The 15,885-nt window shown below is 42.9% G+C and overlaps 1 protein-coding gene across 1 annotated transcript; it reads right to left on the minus strand.

Annotated features, from left to right (window-relative positions):
* Window positions 1-3,855: 3,855 nt before the first annotated feature.
* Window positions 3,856-9,610, minus strand: LOC118581729 (sperm motility kinase X-like). The gene is made up of 3 exons (XM_036184209.1): window positions 7,444-9,610; window positions 6,853-6,944; window positions 3,856-3,924 (listed from the first exon to the last, which is right to left on the minus strand). Exons 1-3 carry the CDS (start codon window positions 9,608-9,610, stop codon window positions 3,856-3,858), a joined length of 2,328 nt encoding a protein of 775 aa, XP_036040102.1.
* Window positions 9,611-15,885: the final 6,275 nt, after the last annotated feature.

Raw genomic sequence — 15,885 nt, forward strand, 5'->3', positions numbered from 1 at the left:
ATGGGTTTCTTGAGTATGCCATGGATTGGGTCTCTGATTCTCATGCAGTTTTCTTTCTGTCTGTTTTATTCTATTCTGATGTGTTATGTTTTATCTTATTTTATTTTGTTATTTAAATAGAGATCAAATTCCACAAAGGACTAAAAATATAGGTTAGTTGTAGACTATTTACATCCTGAGGAAGAATGTTCTGTGGGGGGCAGTCTGTCCAAGTGAAAGAGAAGATTAAAGACTTACATGAGCTGACTCACAAACTATATCCCCCAGGGGCTGACTCCTTTGCAGCACTCTCCTCTGGGTCTCTTGACTCCTCCTACCCCTCCCTTTGCCTGTCTCCTTGAGTCTCTTTCCTCCTTGGACTCAGAGACTCCACTGAAGCCTTAGAACCTGACCTACCTTGGCAAGGCAGAGTGGGGAAGTCAACCCTCCAGTCTTGTCTGTTCACAGTTTGGGCCTGGCAGTAGGTGAAGTGTGGGGCAGTTCCCTGCCTAGGTGTCAGTGTGGCCACACTTGAAGCTGGTCCCAGGTGGAGTCTCTTTGTGCCACATAATCATGATTGCTGCCTATTTCTGCAGGGTTTCTCCAGAAAAAAAAAATAAAATAAAAAACCTGGCAAATTTACACAGTGGTCCATAAACCAGACACTTGTGACTAAATTTCCCTGGGTCTCCTACTATCACCTACCTGCCTGTCTCCTCACCCTCAACCTTTGACAGACATACCTCCCAGCCTTGCTGGTATCCCTACAACATCCCAATTCAGCATAAAGAAGTCAGATGATAACTACAATCAGCCCTTATTAACAGAAAAATATTGGAATGTTAAGACCCCACACTCCTCCAATTGAATTGTCACTGACATTGTCCTAAATGACAGTTTGGGCCCAGCTCAGTCTAGACTTTTGATAGGTTCAACAAAGGATTACTGATGTATACACTCATTACTCCTCATAAACCTGTGAAATGGGTTTCTGTCTGCTAAGATGAGCTATTACTCCCTTATCTCCCCCTGCTTCAGCAAATGAGGCATCTACATCCCTATTAGCACATACCCATAACTTACCAAACTTCCATGCTGCCTACTGGTCTCTTCTGGCTCTCAAACCTCCTCACCAGGCTCTTTTGGCCTGCATACCTCGCCCACTTCTTTAAAATAGGCATGACTTTCCTTACCATTATTCTATTCTCTGCCTCACAGAGGGTATTTATGTACTCCTTCCAAATATTTTTGCTTCTCTTTTTCCCCCAAGACATAATCATGACAGCTTTGAACTCCCCAAATAAACCTTCTTTCCACCTGTGGAATGGCCTGAGTCAGGGTTTTACTGCTCCCTCCCTTACACTTACTTGTGTGTCTAGTGGGTATGTACATGTGAAGGAAGGCACCTATGGAGACCAGAGTTGTTGAACACATGGAGCTGAAATTACACCAGTAGTTTGTGAATCACCATCCTCTGTGACTCAAAGAGGTACTCTTAACCAATCATTCTGACCCCACACTCTCTGGATTTTTATAACTGGGGATAGAATGCTAATTTTAGTCTTATAGTCTTCTTAGCCTTCACCTAAATCTGAAGTTAAGATAGATCATATTCTAACAAATACACAAAGATCCGACAGTATCAATTAAGTGTCATTCTTAAGTTTTCTAATGTCAGAAGGCGATAGACAGGTGTTTCTGTGTATAGACTTTCTTGTGTTTCCCCCAGGTCTTTTGTGGACAAATGCTGTACAAAGCAATAATTACTCCTTAAACAGAGATCATATCTACCCACTGTACATTTTAGGAATTAAGAAACAGGCCCATCTTTCAGCATCTTCATGAATACTTGTTTGGTTTTTTGTTTGTTTAGTTTGTTTGTTTTGTTTTTCTTTTTTTTTTTTTCTCTTGTGGAGCTGAGGATCGAAACCAGGGTCTTGTGCTTGCTAGGCAAGCGCTCTACCACTGAGCTAAATCCCCAAACCCTTCTTTTGTTTTTCAAGACAGAGTTTCTCTTTGTGGCATTGTGCCTTTCCTGGATCTTGCTCTCTAGACCAGGCTGGCCTCAAACCCACAAAGATCTGCCTGCCTCTGCCTCCCAAGTGCTAGAATTAAAGGCATGTGCCACCATCTCCCAGCCATCTTCATGAATCTTTACTGCTGATTAGTTAATAAATAATTGAGAAGAGAACAGACAAATTTGAAGTGAATCCTAGGTACCTACCTGCTTTGAGACACAATAATATATTATTGATATATTGATATAGTGATATAATATAGCTATACATAGAAAGATCAAGGAATTTTTCAAGAGGGAAGCCAATTATCAGGGAATATTTGGGGTCATTCAACCTTTAATAGCTGTCTTCTTCTGCTATGAAAATCTTGTGTGCTCATATACTACTAGGCCATATGGCAAACAGTTAAGTTTCTCAGACTATCTGCTGATCTACTAAGTAACACCCCTACAGAGCCTAGGAGACAGGTGAACTCTAGATGCATATCCTTGTTTCTTACAAATAGAGCTCAGGCTTTCCTTCCCAACACTGGCCAAATGTCATTTTAGATCATTTGACTCGGAACAAAAGATTTTTACACATCCAGGTTGGAGTGAAGGGGAGGCAGAATTCCTGATCAGAGAGAATCGTGGTTAGAGAGAAGGTAACAAGGCAGAGGGTTTTTTTTTTTTGTTTGTTTTTTGTACATAATAGGATTGGGTCAGGTCAAGAGAGTAGAAAGAGAAGAAATTAGCATGGATGGATAAACTGAAGATGAAGAAGAGATCAAACCACATAGGAGCTTATTACATCTATGAGAGGACAGACAACAAAGGGACAGAGAGGAGCTGAGTTCAGGACAGAATTGAAGTTGTATAGATAGAATTGTGTCTTAGAGAAATAAAGTAAATGGACAAAAGAGCATGGTGTAAATAGATTCTTTTCCTTCCCTTAACACCATGCTGGACGTAGTGTCTTCTTCTTGACTCTGGGAGGAATTGTCTCTAGGCAGGCCCCTGGGGAAATTCCTATATCTACCCTTTGCATTTTCTTTCATCTGTCTGTCTGCCTGTCTATTTATCTATCTATCTATTTATAGATATAGTCTACCTACTTAGCCCAGACTGGCCTGCATCTCTCTATGTAGACCCCAAATGGTGCTAGAAACAACTGGGCATTTAATGTGGAAGAGTGAACTAGATCTTTATATTTATGCATGCATAAAAATCAACTCCAAATGGACCAACTGCCTTAATGTAAGAACTGATCCTAGGAAATTGCTTTTGGAAAAGAAGGGAAAAGTCACCAAGATAGAGACATAGAGGCATATGTGTGAATTAAAGACACTTGGACATTGTTGGCAGAGCACACATTGATACAATCATCATGAGACACAATGTGGAGATATCTCAAAGTTTGAAACCATGTCTGTCCTGTGACCCAGTCATCCCAACATTCTGGACATAACAAAGGAAAGGAGGTCAGGATGCCAAAGAGACCTCTGTACTGCCCCATGTATCTGAGACCTATTCATGACAGCCAGGCTATGGAGTCAACCAGCATGTAGCGAGGGGTGAAATGATACAACACAGTACAGGACCTCTCATAAAACCCAAAACAGATGGCCCATGCTGGCTGTGTCTCCTCAGGAAGAGAAGTGAGCTGCTTTTTGAATTTCTTCTGACAGTGATTTGGTTGCAAGGGGCCAGGCTCCTGTCATTTTGGAAGACTCTCAGTCTCTAGTTCACATGACAGCACAGAGCATCCCTTGTCCCTTGAAGGAAACTCTGCCCCCATCAACAGGATAGGAATGGCAGGGCAGAAATACAAGTTGAAGAGGGAACCAGGTTACAGGTTACACAAAGACAGTGCCTTATAGTTAGAAGTCAGGGCCCTCATGAGCATTTCCACACCCAAATATCTTTATGATGATGTTGAAATAGGACAACTGCAGAGAAAGTTGGAAGTATTACAAAATGAATCAAAACCTAATCCTTTAACAATGTGTCTACCCTACATCCACATGTCTGTTGAAGAAGAATGCAATTAGGCCTTATAATTCAGGAGGTACCAAACTTTCACCCCAGTACCCAAGATTCTGAACAGGATTATCAGTATTTGTAGGTCAACCTAGGCTGCAGAGCAAGACCCTGTCTCAGAAAAAGAAAGGGGAGATGGATACTGAGCCTTATGGTCCACCTGAGTCAACCTGAACGACACTATGCTAAGAAAAATTACCCTTAACAGAGAGAAATACTGGATATGTGGAGCCTAAAACAAAATTCTCCATTATTGACAATAGCGGGATGGAGAGATGTTTCTAGGATGTAGACTAGGCAGTATGTAGGAGGAAGATGGCAGAGATCCAGTGCACAGAATGAAGACCAAAGTGCATCATAGAGAATTAGTGCTGCTCTCATCACAGGGAGAAATGGTGCGTTCAGAAGACAGACATGCTGACCAATTCCACTATCAAAATATTCATATAGATATAAATCAGGACATCAGAGCATGTGGTTCAAATACACAAAGGAATTTATTGTAGCAAGAAAACAGCCTCTTTATTCAGAGATATCATTTTGTCCAGTGCCTGTCTTTCTTGGTAACACTTCTGCAGAGCAATCTTATGCCCATCTCTCTGAGCACATCATCGATGGCTGATCTTCACCTGGATACACAATACATAAAGTCATCAGTCACTCAGCTCTCACTGTCTAGGACCTGTCCTTAGAGACTGTCCTCATGGTTCAGTTCTCTAGGTATTGGTTGATGTCACTCTCTAAAAGGGGCCCCACTATAAAAAGCCCTCAAATTACTGTCAGTGTTCTCTATGTCTGTCCCTTGCAGCTGGCATTATTTGAGATGGAGAAGTGGTATCCCTGCCTAGGTGGTCAAGGGAACTGTTGACTCCATGCAGTAGATGGAGGGGACTTGATCAGCACCTCACCCTCACATGGCTCCTGCCAGGACAGAGAGGCATCGCCCTCAGTGAGGTAAGTCTCCAAGCTGCCTCAGACACTGTTCCCCCCAAACCAGGGGTTAGTACAAGAGCCTGGGTGCTACCTGGGTCAGTAGACATTTTCCCTTGTTCCTCTTAGTCCATCTGCTTGAAAGTCTCTGGCGCAACTTCTCTGTCAGTTAGAAGAAGCCTCTTCTATCAAGGAGACCTGAAAACAAGGCATTTAGTAAGATTACCAAATGCTCAGTTGTCCATCACACTGTAGCCAATCACCCCTTTCCCATGGCCTGAGTAGAGGCACATCACCTGTGTGTCCCTCTTCCATCCAGTGTGTTAGGGCTTGAGTGGCATCTCCTGCTCTAAGCACCATCCAGTTGAAAATGTCCCTTACTGAGTGTAGTCCTAGGAGTCTCCTTGGTAGCCCCAGCATGAGGTCATACAGGCAGCAAAGGTCTTTCCCAGCCTGCTGCCTGGGGACACAAAGCTTTAGGGAAAGCAATGTCCCTACAGGATGTCAGAAAGAAAACAGCTGGAGTCTTTGTGTGAGATACTGTTGAAAATAGTATCTTGGGGTGTACTACAGTTTAGGCCTAAGGAGGGGTGTGAATCTGACCCCTTAAATCCCTTTAAGTGTCTCTGAGTTGTCTTTGAAGGTGGAAATATGGCAGGAGATCAGGGGCCACCCAGAGGAACACCCTCACTGTCAAGCTGGAGGTTGCCATTTTTTTTTCCATCAACTGTTTCTGTCCAAGATCATGCTTGGAACAAGCTCCATCTCTGAATCCAACTGTAAACACTCCAGACTTCACCTTGCTTGCACTCAAAGCACAGCTGGTGGGTCTTACCTTGCACAGGACCGGATGCCCTGAGCAAATGGTGCACCATGGCATGTGCTGGCTTCACGTGGCTCCTGCGAAGCAGTAGAGCAAGGTGGTAAGTGTAGAGCAGGGGTGGGGTGTGGAGACAGGAACAAGCTGAGTTAGAGGAATCTGAGGCATTTCCAGGAGGGAAATCACATGGAATATGAAATCACCTTGCTTGGAATGGGAGTCCTCTCCAGTTCAAGCAAACATCACTAAGGTCAACTGTGTGCAAGGTACATTGAGAGAAGTGTGTGTGTGTGTGTGTGTGTGTGTGTGTGTGTGTGTGTGTGTGTGTGTGTGTGTGTTTCTGTCTGTCCAGATAGAGTATAGAAGAGTGCATCCATATGACTCAGGTTGCAAAGCAACAAACAGGTTCACCAATAATAGTGCTGGGGGGAGTTGTGAAGGTGTCTGGATCTTGTTGGGTAGGAAGCCAGCTGTCTAGTAGGCCAGGATAGTGCTGAGAGCTACACCATAGCTAATGGACTTACCTGTTCCCACACTCTACCTTCCCAAATGAGCACAAGATGGACACACCCTGCAAGCTTGTTCCTGTTTCTGGCTCCAATCTGGTCAACAATATTCGTCTTGAACACATGCAAACTGGTCAGGCCCTCTGGGGTCCTCCTCTGCTTCCAGTGCTGCTGTCTCTTCTAATGGCTCACAGGTACATCTGGAGACAGGTAGCTGGACTGACGATCTCTCTGTGCATGGAAGGTCCTCTGAGGCCTGTTTTCCTAATGATCACAGCACTCTGTGGATACTTGTTTAAAAGATTTCTGGTCCTACAGAGTGCTTCACTTTACTGGCACAATTGTGGCACCGCCAGCCATCATGAACCTACTTACAAGGGAGAGTCGGGAGGCTCATGAGTCTGTCAGATCTGCCTCTCAGAATCCTTTATCAGTCCTCAGGGTCCACGTGAACTGAGAAGGCTGTGGCATGCCCCCTCCTCCCAAGTCTTCATCTGCAGACACAGGAACACTTTGCTCCTGGTTTCAGCCTGTGATATGAACACAGCTTCCCATGGCACACAGCCATCTGAACTTCCTACCTGGCTCTCCCCGGCGCTGCCATGTGCATCCTCAGCATGCTGCTCTCCACTCTCTGGTTTCAGCCTAGGGGACCACAGTGCCTCCAACAGCACTTGAAACAGACACAAGAAAGGGGCCTCTTAGGAGAGAATATGCAGGTCTTCTGCTTGGCTGTGCTGGCCCTGTGCAGTGCTGGGCCCTCAGTCGGATCCCTCCTGAGCGCCTGCCCCATTGCTCTCTTCAGCAACCCTTCTCCTCATCCATGCCCAGCCTCGGGCCACTATCCTCTGCTGTCTGTCTACATCTACGTCAAGTTTCTCAGGAAGGATACTGTGGGGTTTGCTTTCTGGTGTGATAATATGTTATCACCTACTCCTATAATTTGTTTATTTAAAAGCATACAGCTTAGTGAGGAAAGGTACTTGATCCCAAGCGTGGGGACCTTAATTCATTCCCTAGGACCCAAATGGTACAAAGACAGAACTGATTCCTGCAAGTTAACTTCCACACTAATATAGTAAATAAATATCTTTTTCTTTAAAGAAAAGAATATAATTTTTAAAAAGGCCTAGATATGTAAGTGCTCTGTAGCCTCTCCACCTACCTGTTACCTTGGCTGCCTCCATGGCCCTTTAAGCTCACATCCAGGATTTTGTTGCGGCCTAGGCGCTCCCTCTTTTCTGTTGGTAAGCAGCAACATAACCTTCTCAGGCCTTTTATAACCCTGTTCTGTAGGCTCTTCCAAAATCGCTTTCTAAAGGGGGCTCTGGGTGCAGTCTGTCTCTGGCCACTGAGGTGTCCCTGGGATGTTTCTGGGGAGGATGGGCTGAGGTCTTTTTCTTGTACAATGGGACCCTCATTTTGGGCCTCCTTGCTGGAGAATGGAGGTGATTTATCTTGTGAGGTCATGTTGCTCTTTGAAGCAGCTGTAGCCATACTGTGGGGCTGTGCCCTGAGATCCTCCTGAAGTGCATTTCCTGGGAGAGATGAGCTGGTCTTTTCATCTCCCCGACCAGCTGTAGCTGCATTGCGGGGCTGTCCTCTGAGATCCTCCTGAAGTGCATTTTGTGGGAGAGATGAGCTGCTCTTTTCATCTCCCCGACCAGCTGTAGCTGCATTGTTGGGCTGTCCTCTGAGATCCTCCTGAAGTGCAGATTTTGGGAGAGATGAGCTGGTCTTTTCTGCTCTCTGACTATCTGTAGCCACACTGTGGGTGTGGGGCTTCCCGCTGAGTTCCTCCTGAAGTGAGGTTTGGGGGAGAGATGAGCAGAGGTTTTCACCTGGAAGGTTGATGTCTTTGCACTGAACTTCTTCCTTAGAGGTGTGATGAGATAAAACATCCTGTGAGGACACCTTGTTCTTTGACGTGTTTAGGCCAGCTTCGGACACATCCAGGAATGACTGGTTGGAATAACTTTCCAGTCCTGAAGACACTCCGGGACATATATCACTGGAAGTGTTAATAGTGCTCTCTGAATCCCCGCAAGAGCTGTTCATGGAGTGAGGATCATATACATGCTGGGGGCAGATAATGTGAACCGGGGCTGTTTTCTTGTTAGGGCAGTTCAGGGTGGGAGGCGTACTGTACCTCGTTCTCCCCTTTTTGTCGTTCTCAGGACTCTCAGGTAGAGTGGGCAAAATGGGAGAAGTGGGAAGGATGGGGACACTAGATCCCCTCTTTATAGTCACTTTTGGTATCGTGGGAGGGCCTGTAAGGTTCAAGGTTCCAGAAGACTGCTTGGGCTGAAGATCTTTTATAAAGCTCTCTTTCCAGGGTGACTGCTGCTTAAGAATCAAGTATGTGGCCATCACCTGATCAAACTTCTTCTCCCGTAAAGCTTCCATTACCTCTCCTTGCTTATAACCCATGACGCCCATGATGACCATCACAGTGGGGTCTGGGAAGCTGTCCTCATCGTTCTCTCTAAAGGGACTGGGAGAACCTTCACTGCCATGCTTTAGCCATTGAAAGCCCACAACGTCATCTATTCTTGGTCTTTGTCCAGGATTTACAGTTAACAACTTACCAATAACGTCCCAAAGCTCTGGCGACAGCTTGAATTTAACAGAGTACTTTCCTGCCAAGATCTTCTCCTTTAGTATTTCAAAGGTAACTCCCATGAAAGGGAGGCACCCTGTCGACATAAAGTATAGCACAACCCCCAAGCTCCAGATGTCGATTGCTAGGCCATCGTAGGCTTCACGTTTAAAGAGTTCTGGGGCGCAATAAGGAAGGGTCCCACAGAAATATGCCAGCTTCTGCCCCATGGTAAGCTTGGTGCCCAGCCCAAAATCACTGAGTTTTATATTGCCTTTGCCATCCACTAAAATATTTTCAGGCTTTAGATCCCTGTGAGCAATCCCTTTCCTGTGACAATACTGGAGGGCACATACCATCTGTTTAAATACCTTACAGGATTCCTCCTCTGGTAGGTAGCCAAACTCCACAATCTTGTCCATCAGCTCTCCCCCTGTGGCATGTTCCATAACCATGTAAGTGTTATTTGTGGTGTCGATTATGTGCAAAAGTTTAATGATATTGGGATGGTCTAGAGATTTCATTATTTCAGTTTCTGATTTGATGAATCTATTCTTTGTGCCTTTTGGAAGAACTTTTACTGCTACCTTTGTCTGGGTGAGTAGATGGCTAGCCAATTTTACTTCTCCAAATGATCCTCGGCCAAGAGTATTTAAGATTTTATAGTACGCTGTTAATGCCTCTTCGTCAAAGGAGTTGTGCTGTAGGGTTTTGCCTTGAGCCACTTCCCACTTCTTCATCTTTGTTGATATAAATGCTTGTACCAACACCAACTACTGTTGCAAGATAAAAATTAATCAAAAGTGGGTCTAGGAGAAACATTTATAGCTATAAATTCCTGCAGTTAAAACATATGATGGATGTCCAAAATAACCTAATGATGCATGTCAAGGACATAGGAAAACAAGAACAAGCCAAACCCAAAAGAAATAGAAGAAATGCTCAAGTTCAGAACAGAAATTGATTAAACAGAAACTAAAATACAAACACCAATGTAACAAAGACTTGATTATTTTAAGAATAAATATAACTGATGTGATCTTAACCAAAATAACGAAAAGAAAAGTTTAAGATACAAGTTATCAATATTAGAGACAAACTAAATAACTAATAGAAAACTTTAAGATTCAAGTGAATAATAAGGGAGACACAATAACATGGTATTACCTGAGATACAACTGAAATCCAGACATCTAGACAATCACGAGGGAATGTTTTTAAAATGTCCCAGTGAATTGGAAAAATCTAGAATAACCTTCTAGACATACATTAGCTACCAAAACTCAACTAAGAAGATATGAAACACCTAAACTGAAAGACTGTAAGAGCCAGAGGCAGTGGATGACAACACAAACTGTTTTCTGGACAGAGTAGGGCAGTTGTCCACCTGAGTTTATAGCATTGTGACCTGCTTAAGCATCCCAGACAACAGTCTCAGCACGGAGAGGGGAGGTGGGACAAGAAGTCACACTCCTAATGAGCTATTGACAACTGATAGATTCCAGGAGAGGGAGAACACATTTTAAGGGTGTGGCCCCTGGTAGGTGGGACCGACCATGCTTCCCTGGAAGGCCATATATCCAAGAGTATAAGGACAACAGACACTGTACTTGGTGGTGAAAAACAAAACAAAAATACCCAAATATGGGTGGCAAGAAAGGGGGTGTGTAAGATCTGGGAGGAATTGGAGGAAGGGATAAACATGACCAAAATATATTGTATGAAATTCTCAAAGAACTATTTCAAACAGAAAGAAAAGCCACAACATCGGAGTGCAGAGCTAAGCCGCTAGTTAGCCATAGAGGCCAGGTGGTGATGGCTCACACCTTTAATCCCAGCACTCAGGAGGCAGAGGCAGATGGATCTCTGTGAATTAAAGGCCACTCTGGACTACATGAGGCTAATCCAGTCTAAAGCAAAAACAGAGCCAGGTGGTGATGGCTCACACCTTTAATCCCAGAAGAAGGAAGGTGGAGATCTGAAGGGATAGGGCTGGGCAGAGAGAGGAATATAAGGTGGGAAGACAGGAGATCATTATATTCAGTCTGAGGATTCCTGGAGACAGAATCTTGTATGCTTTCATTCTGAGGATGGGTGGAGGTAAGAAGTCTCTCTCTAGTGGCTGGCTTTTTTGTTTTAATGGTCTTCAGGAAAGCTTTGTTAGAGCATAAACAAAATATCACCAAGACACCAATGCTTCTCAGATGATTGCATGAAATGAAAAGGGAAGGATGCTTCCAGACTCATCCTAGGAGCCTGTATTACTCAGGTACAAAACCAGGTGGATACAGTAACAAGAGAAAGGTATAGTTAAAGTCCTTGGTGAACACAGATGCCACAGTCCTTAGTAAGAGTACTCAGTACTTCACACAAACTTCAACAGCACTTAAAAGGACCATACTTGATGATGAAGATGGGTTCACCCAGTCTTGTAAGAGTTGCAACATGTGCCAACTGACTAGCAATGTTGTGCAGAAACAGAAGGGCAGGAATCGTGTACTCAGCGAGAAAGAGTGAAATTGTCATTTTTCAGTAAAAAACACATGGACCTGGAAACCATGGTGTTGTGTATAACAAGCCAGGTCCCACAAAGACATTTGTTTTTAAATTATAGATCACAGGTTGGGGAGGGGACCGGATAGTAAACGGGAATATTAGGGATGTGAAGGGGAAAGAGGAGGGGATAAATATATAGAGTAGGGGAATATTATCAAAGTAAATTATGTGCAGATACAGAAATGTTACAGTGATTTTTTTTTTTTACTTTTTATGCTTAATATTTACTAACAAAAACTTTAAAAAGTAAAAAGAGGCAAAGAAAATGAGTAGTTAGAAAAAGAAAAATGGAGGATAGGTAACAAAGAAAATTTAAAATATGTAAAAACATATTTTAACATATAAAACCAGAAACATAAATTACAAAAAATGAAATGAAAAACTAATACCAATACCCCAAAGCACAACCAGCAAAGTGAGAGAAAAACTCACTCTGTCAAGTACAGCAAGTCACCAGCATCCGAGTCTGAAACTTCACCAATATTCAGGTCCAAAACTTTTACCAGCGTCCGAGTCCCACAGATCACCACCCAACAGCTCTCTGTACTAGAAGGACAAACCCAGCCCTGGGCAATGTGTTATATGCACAGGTGTCAGTCATTCCTCACAGTGGCTCCTTGTGAGGTCAGAGCAAGACATGGACCAATGAGGGATGGGCACACTCCTGTCAAAGGACTGTATTAGCTACTCTGCAGTCACTGCTACCAAGTGCCCCCAGAAAGTAACATGAGGAAGGGTTTGTTTCAGCTCACACTCTATGAGAACAGGGAAAGCATGGTGGCAATGGTAATTGGTGTTAGCATGTGGCTGCTTACACTGTACCGGTGGTCACCCCACCTCCAACACCAGGATAACCAACTGCCTCCTGGAGCTAGACCCCACCTCCTAAAGCTAGACCCCAACTTCCCAAGACAGCATCACCTTCTGGAGACCACAAGTTCAAACACAGAAGTCTGCACACGGGACATTTCACAAGCAAACCCTAGGAAGGACTGGCTGCCACTTTAACAGTAGTAACAACAGAAATGGAAACAAGGACATCACAGGCCCCTAAAGCTCTGTGTTTTATTGGGTATAGACTCTGATATCTATCAGTAAGAAAGTGAACCGAGAGGATGTCCCAATGGACTTTGCAAATATGATCAAAAACGCTGTGGCAATAGCTTGGCTGTTATAGACCTCAACATTATCTACATTCAAAGTAGATATTTCAAATTCAGATATTTGGGGTGCATGAGGTGTATTTTTGGATATATGATGGCTGCTTTCTTATTGTAACCTGGCAGTTTGTTATATGTTTTCACATGATCCTGGGAAGGACTGGCCTCTGTTTCAGGCCCTGTTCTATAGGCGACACATTCTGTCATGATGGTGAACCTCCTGGGTTGGTACCACCAAACACCCCAACTCTCAATATTATCATTGCTTTGGGATTGAAGATCCAACATGGATTTGGAGGGACACATGTTCTAACATGATACCCCACAAGCTAGAGCTGGTCACCACTAGATGGTACCTGCCTGAGGTGAGTCTTTGCAGTTCTCCTGACTGACATCTGGCAGGATCTCAAAGACAAGGTAGAAATTCCCTAAGTCTGAGGACCTGCCCATTATTAAAGTTGTCATGTTGAGATGAAGGAATCCAAGGAGTAGGAAGAAATATTTGCCTGACCAGATTGATATGAAGATTTAATGAATAATAGGCATGTAGGCAGACACACAACAAGTGAATTCTGAGAGATTCGCTTGCATTACAGTGAATGGGGTCCATTTTTACAGCCATTAAGAAATCCTATCTGGCCTCGTCCTTTGGGCCATTTTGTGCCTTCTTATTTGAATAGTTAAGAGGACAGATCACTATGTTTTATAACACCATTGGTTTCCTTTTGTGAAACTGACCATTTAGGGTGAGGCACTAAAGGGCTGTTGAGTTAGGTTCTAACTGCCTGTTAAGGCGTCACAAACAGTATCAGATCCTGCAATTTATACCTATTTTACATAGATAAAATGGGAGGGTAAAATGCTGAGCAAAATAAATCACAAAAGGGGGAAAACGTTGCATAGAGGGACCTAAAGCAAGGCAGCCCATTCTCTCCATACCTATTCAATACAGTATTTGAAGTTCTAGCTAAAGCAATAAGACAACAAAAGGAGATCAAGGAGATACAAATTGGGAAGAAAGAAGTCAAACTTTCACTATTTGCAAATGATATGATAGTCCATATACGTTACTCAAATATTCCACCAGGGAACTCCTACAGCTAGAAAATACCTTCAGTCATGTGGCAGGATACAATATTAACTCAAAAAAAAAAAAATCAGTAGCCCTCCTATATCCAAATGATAAATAGGATGAGAAAGAAATTAGAGAACCATCACCCTTTACAATAGCCACAAATAAGATAAAATATCTCGGGGTAACTCTAACCAAACAAGTGAAAGACCTGTGTGAGAAGAGCTTCAAGTCTTTGAAGAAAGAAGTTAAGTAGGATATCAGAAAGTGGAACTATTTCCCGTGTTTGAGGACAGGTGTGTAGCAAGAATCTTAACAGGTCTTCTTAATAAAAACAAACCTGGAGCCAGGTTTTGGGGTGAATCCTGGAAGATCAGGGAAGCAAAACACACCACAGCTACCTCACCTCGCCTGTTCCTCCAGTTGATCCTGATTCCTCAGCCTGGAAGTCTCTGAGTCCTTATCCGAAATGAATCTCAGCTGAACTGCTGCTCCAAAACCTGAATGCTTAACCAGCCAAATGCTGCTAGTTTCTGGTCCTCATACCTTATATACTTATACATCTTTCTGCCTTCTACCATCGCTCCCTGGGATTAAAGTCTCTATTTCTAGAATTAACGCCATGAGTTACCATGCTTGGCTGTATGCTTGAACAGATGGATTTCTGCCTCTGGAATGCTAGGATTAAAAGGTGTGTGCTTCCATTTCCTATCTTCTATGTTTAATAATTGTGGTGGTTCTGTCTCTGACCCCAGGTAAGTTTATAAGGGTGCACAATATTTTGGGGAACACAATACCACCACATAGGTGGCATCAACATAGTAAAAGTGACAATCTTACCAGAAACAATCTACAGATTCAGTGCCATCCCACATCAAAATCCCAATGCAATTCTTCACAGACCTTGAAGGAACAATACTCAACTTCATATGGAAAATCAAAAAATCCCACGATAGCCAAAGCAATCTTTTTTTTTTCTTCTTTTATTGGTTTTCAAGATAATGTTACTCTGTGTTTGTCTTTCTGAGTCTGCATTACCTCACACAGGCTGATTTTTTTTCTATTTCCATCCATTTGGGTAAAAATGTCATGATGACATTGTTTTTTACTGTCACATAATACTCCATTGCGTAAACGTACCACATTTTCTTTATCCATTCTTCTGTTGAAGGGCATCTAGGGTGTTTTCAGTTTCTGAGTATTTCAAATAATGCTGCCATGAATATGGTTGAGCAAATGTCTTTGTGGCATGATTGAGCACCTTTTGAGTATATGCTCAGGAGTGGTTCTGCTGGGTTTTGAGGTATATGGATTCCCAATATTCTGAGATACCATCTTACTCATTTCTAGAGTGTCTGTACAAGAATGCATTGCCACCATCAATGGAGGACTGTTCCCCTTTCTCCACATCTTCTCCACCATAAGCTCTCTTCTGTTTTTATTATCTCAGCCATTCTGACTGGCATAAAATGGTATCTCATTGTTGTTTTGATTTGCATTTTCCTGACAGCTAAGGATGTTGTACATTTCCTTAAATGTCTTCTGACCACTTGAGATTCTTCTGTTGAGAATTCCCTGTTTAGTTCTGTAGCCTATTTTTAAGTTGAATTATTTGATATTTTGCTGTGTAGTTTCTTGAGTTCTTTATATATTTTAGAGATCAGCTCTTTATCTGATGCTGGGATGGTAAAGATCTTTTCCCATTCTGTAGGCTGCCTTTTTGTCTTATTGACAGTGTCCTTTGCCTTACAAATGCTTCTCAGTTTCAAGAGGTCCGATTTATTAATTGTTTCTCTCAGTGTCTGTGCTACTGGTGTTATATTTAGGAAGTGGTCTCCTGTGCCCATGCATTCAAGGCTATTTACCACTTTCTCTTCTATGTGATTCAGTGTAAATGGATTTATGTTGAGGTCTTTGATCTATTTGGAATTTAATTTTGTGCATGGTGATAAATATGGATCTAGTTGGATTCTTTCCACATGTAGATCCAGTTATGCCAGTATCATCTATTGAAGATGCTTCGTCCCAATTGTGTAATTTTTGCTTCTTTGTAAAAAATCAGGTGTTCATAGATGTGCATGTTATTGTCATGGTCTTCAATTTGATTGCATTGATCAATGTGTCTGTTTTTATGCCAATACCAAGCCGTTTTTATTGTTATAGCTCTATAGTCGAGCTTGAAGTCAGGGGTGGTGATGCCTCCAGAAATTCCTTTATTGTATAAGAT

This window comes from Onychomys torridus, chromosome 4, assembly GCF_903995425.1.
Source record: "Onychomys torridus chromosome 4, mOncTor1.1, whole genome shotgun sequence".
Classification (NCBI taxonomy): domain Eukaryota; kingdom Metazoa; phylum Chordata; class Mammalia; order Rodentia; family Cricetidae; genus Onychomys; species Onychomys torridus.

What these genes read in the sequence shown, in the direction of transcription:
- LOC118581729 (XM_036184209.1), bottom strand. Translation starts at nt 9,610, where the DNA reads ATGAAGAAGTGGGAAGTGGCTCAAGGCAAAACCCTACAGCACAACTCC. An exon ending in GGGCCATGGAGGCAGCCAAG is followed by an intron (nt 6,945 to 7,443) that starts GTAACAGGTAGG and finishes GTCTGTTTCAAG; the next exon opens with TGCTGTTGGAGGCACTGTGG. An exon ending in GCAGCGCCGGGGAGAGCCAG is followed by an intron (nt 3,925 to 6,852) that starts GTAGGAAGTTCA and finishes CTTTCTCTGCAG; the next exon opens with TTGTCCTATTTCAACATCAT.